This window comes from Notothenia coriiceps, unplaced genomic scaffold, assembly GCF_000735185.1.
Source record: "Notothenia coriiceps isolate Sejong01 unplaced genomic scaffold, NC01 NC01_scaffold00000493, whole genome shotgun sequence".
In the NCBI taxonomy this organism is placed as follows: Eukaryota; Metazoa; Chordata; class Actinopteri; order Perciformes; family Nototheniidae; genus Notothenia; species Notothenia coriiceps.
In genome coordinates, this window is record NW_011333194.1 from 487174 (window position 1) to 490591 (window position 3418).

At 37.7% G+C, this 3418-nt stretch overlaps 1 protein-coding gene across 1 annotated transcript in view; it reads right to left on the bottom strand.

Annotated features, from left to right (window-relative positions):
* The window catches only part of nlrc3l1 (NLR family, CARD domain containing 3-like 1), a 6653-nt gene extending 3754 nt beyond the window's left edge, over nt 1-2899 (bottom strand). Inside the window, exons 1-3 of the mRNA XM_010781884.1 lie at nt 2838-2899; nt 1596-1857; nt 590-691 (exon numbers count right to left, since the gene is read on the bottom strand). Coding sequence (XP_010780186.1) covers nt 590-691; nt 1596-1783 — 290 coding nt within the window. The 5' untranslated portion in view covers nt 1784-1857; nt 2838-2899. The remainder of the gene's footprint in view (nt 1-589; nt 692-1595; nt 1858-2837) is intronic.
* Between the last annotated feature and the right edge of the window lie 519 nt (nt 2900-3418).

The following is a 3418-nucleotide window of genomic DNA, read 5'->3' on the forward strand; positions in this document are numbered from 1 at the left end:
TTCTACTGAAGCCTTCCGAGTAAATCGCCAGAACGCCGACACCTCCTCATCTCCACCGATCCCATGTTTTATTTTGTGTTGCCATAAGTTAGTCTCTCTGCGTTTCTGCGCTGGGCTAATGCTAATAATGCTAATGCGAGGATAATAAAATGGTGGCTTCACAACACTTTTTTTGAGTTTTACGGGGCGTGGTTTGCAATCCGCCCAGCCAATCAGAAATATGGCTCTTTTCTCACAAGAGAGCCGCATGAGAGAGCAGGGACGGAAAAGGGGGTAAAAAGGTTCTCATGAACTAATTTTAGTTCCGGCTCTTTTTGGTGTGAACGCGACATTTCGGAACTATATCGGAACTAAAGTGGGAAAAGTACTCCGGTGTGAACGCGGCTAATGGACAGTGACGTATCTCCAACGAGGCGTTTTGGGGAGGTATTTTCTGAGTTTTACTCGCTACAGGGTGTACTTTGAGGGTTTTGACTCTGCAGACCGTTTACATGCATAAAAACCTTCATAACACGCAAGGGGACGGGTAATAACCGGAAAAGCATGACATGGGACCTTTAATAGACTGAGTACTTTGTTTTGTTTGTACCTTGTGGGGGATCCTTCTTCGCCGTCCATGTTGCTTAAATTCTCTTCACTTGTCATTGATCTGTAGCTCAGAGCTGGAGAAAATGCCTGCTCTACATATTGCCTGAAAAAAAGAGTGGCAGAATGACAGTTTGTTAATTACCTAGTAACCACATTATAACAAGCAATCACACTCTTCCATAATACATGTCAGATAAGCAGCTCATGTGAAACCTTTTCCTCAAGCAGCACCGAGAACATTCAAGTCTAGAGAATTTGAGTTGGGGAAAAGGTCTTATTTATTATTATCAGCTTTGTATAGATTGTGCTAAGCCTATGAATATGTATCTTTTGAGAGTTGAGTGGCGTTGCTAACACTGAGACAAATCTTATATTTCCTTTATTAACTTAGAGCAAAATACACAGACAGGTATAGGTCACCCACTCAAACCTGTAATAAGAAACTCAGATTGCTCAATATAGCTATAAATGTTTTTTTGTTTGTTTTTTAACGCTCTAGGCTTTTCTAAAATATTGTATATATATATATATATATATACACATATATATATATATATATATATATACATATATGTATATATACACATATATATATATAGTATACATATATGTATATATATACACATATATGTATATATACACATATATATATACATATATATATATATATACATATATATGTATATTTAATGAGATACAGTTAACATATTGAATTAAGGGTTGGGTATACGTATTACACCCAACTGGATTAGATAAGATGGAGAAAGAGAAGTCAAATTCTTCATTCAGTTCATTAGGGGAACCGCAGATCTTCCCATTATCCTTGCTGCTACACAAAATGATTAAATATTGGTTTGACTTGTTCGCAGAAAAAAACAATAAGATAAGGCTAGATGTTGTTTATATGTTTTAGATTTGAAATAGTCCTTCTAACATAACTTCACAGTATGACGACCCTACATTGAGAGGAAGGATATTTAGGGCTCATAAGTGAAAAATCTCAGTACCAGTGGCTGGTGTCCATTGGAGTCTGATCCAGGTGGAGTGAACGCCTTCTCTCAGGAATGTAGAAGATGCCGTCATCCTCATCAGACTCACGCCGCCGCCGTCCTCTACCAGACACGGCCTCCCCTATGGAAGAGCTGTCTGACAGCGAGTCCATCTCCTCCATCGCCGCCATATAACTTTGGTCCATCTTGTCATAGAAAGGGTCAGCCAACGACTAACATTTTTCCCAGGGTTGGTCTCTAGGCAGTAATGTGTCTGTACCTGCAGAGGAACAAACATGGGAAATAAGATATATATCAATTCTCAAATTCTCTATCAGGGTATAGAGGTTTCCACCAGACCGGATTTTCAGGTTTCTACAGTTGGACTCTGTTTCCCATGTGTGTGCAGTATGCTAAGATAATGCATTACCTTGAAGAAAAAAAACATTAAATGCAAGGTTACAGAAATGTCCATTTATTGTTATTGTATTCAAATTCACATGGCATTGATGGCAAAGAAAGATGTAGTATAATCATTTAGATTCTACTCAATGGTAGATACAGAATACAAATTAAATCATTTCAAAAGCAACAACAATGTAATAACCTAGCTTCATACTTAGTATTATTTAAAGGTCATATTATTTAACAGCGTTAAACAGGGTTGTTTAACCTGCCTCAAGACTACACGGTTTCCTCCCCATATTAACCTAGAGGTGCAGTAATGGGAAGCTAAATTAAAAAGTTACACTTGTGTGACTGTGAGCCTCTGGGTCGCTCGAGAGATCACGTCACGATATGTCAAAAACTGTAGCTGCATTCATGTTCAGTCGGACGAACTATCAACCTGTATACATCCAAGCTGTTAACAGAAACAACTGTAGCAGCTCTAGCTAGCATAAATGCTATTTAATGGTATTTTAACTGCACTCTTCGGTCTTGACTTCTCATGTTGATATATCAGTGGCATAGTGTCTGTCCTTCTGCCTCTTTCTCCTTAAGTCTTTAGTGAACATGATGTAATCTAATTCCAAAATCCCTTTTGATCCAACGTCAGCTAGTTAGTTAAACTTGAAGTTAAGTAACGTTAAGTACTTTGATTCGGGAATGAAAATACGTACGAATAAAGGAAGTGAGTTTTACGTACAATTATAACATTACTTTTACTATGACAAAATACGTAAATATCAAAGCATGTGTAATTATACAAAAACATTATTGTTACTTACTAAGTATTGCAACTAATGAACGTTAACTCACCTTTGGTACAGTCGAATCTTCAGGAAGTCAAAGTTTCTTCTTCTCATCGCGTGAGTAGCAACACATTACGCAGTCTCTGCCATCTAGAGGCCGGAAGTGTGAACAACATGCAGCCTGTTTGAACAACTTGAGTACATTACCACTGTCACCATAGATATATATAAACAACATATCGTGTTTATATATATATCTATGGTGACAACCATAGCAAAATGTGCTGTTACGTAGTGATGGCGAGATGAAGCCTTAGTATGAAGCTTTGGAGCTTTGGGCTCATCTAGGCTTCATCATGGGCTTCATCTGAACACAAACCCCCCTGTTGGTCAAAGTGTGTAAAACAGGCAGATTTGACATCTGTGTGCTGTATCTCATACCGAGTTCCCAATGACTAAAGCCTTAAAATAACTCTAAACAACGAACATAAAATCATATTTTCATGTTAACAATATTGTATTTATTCCAGTTTAATGATTGTGATTGAAAAGCCTAAGGAGGCTGGTAAACATGGCAAAGAGGGATTTGTATTCCTTAATAATATTCGTAAACGTAACCATGCTCTAGCCTGAGAAAGGCTAAACCAT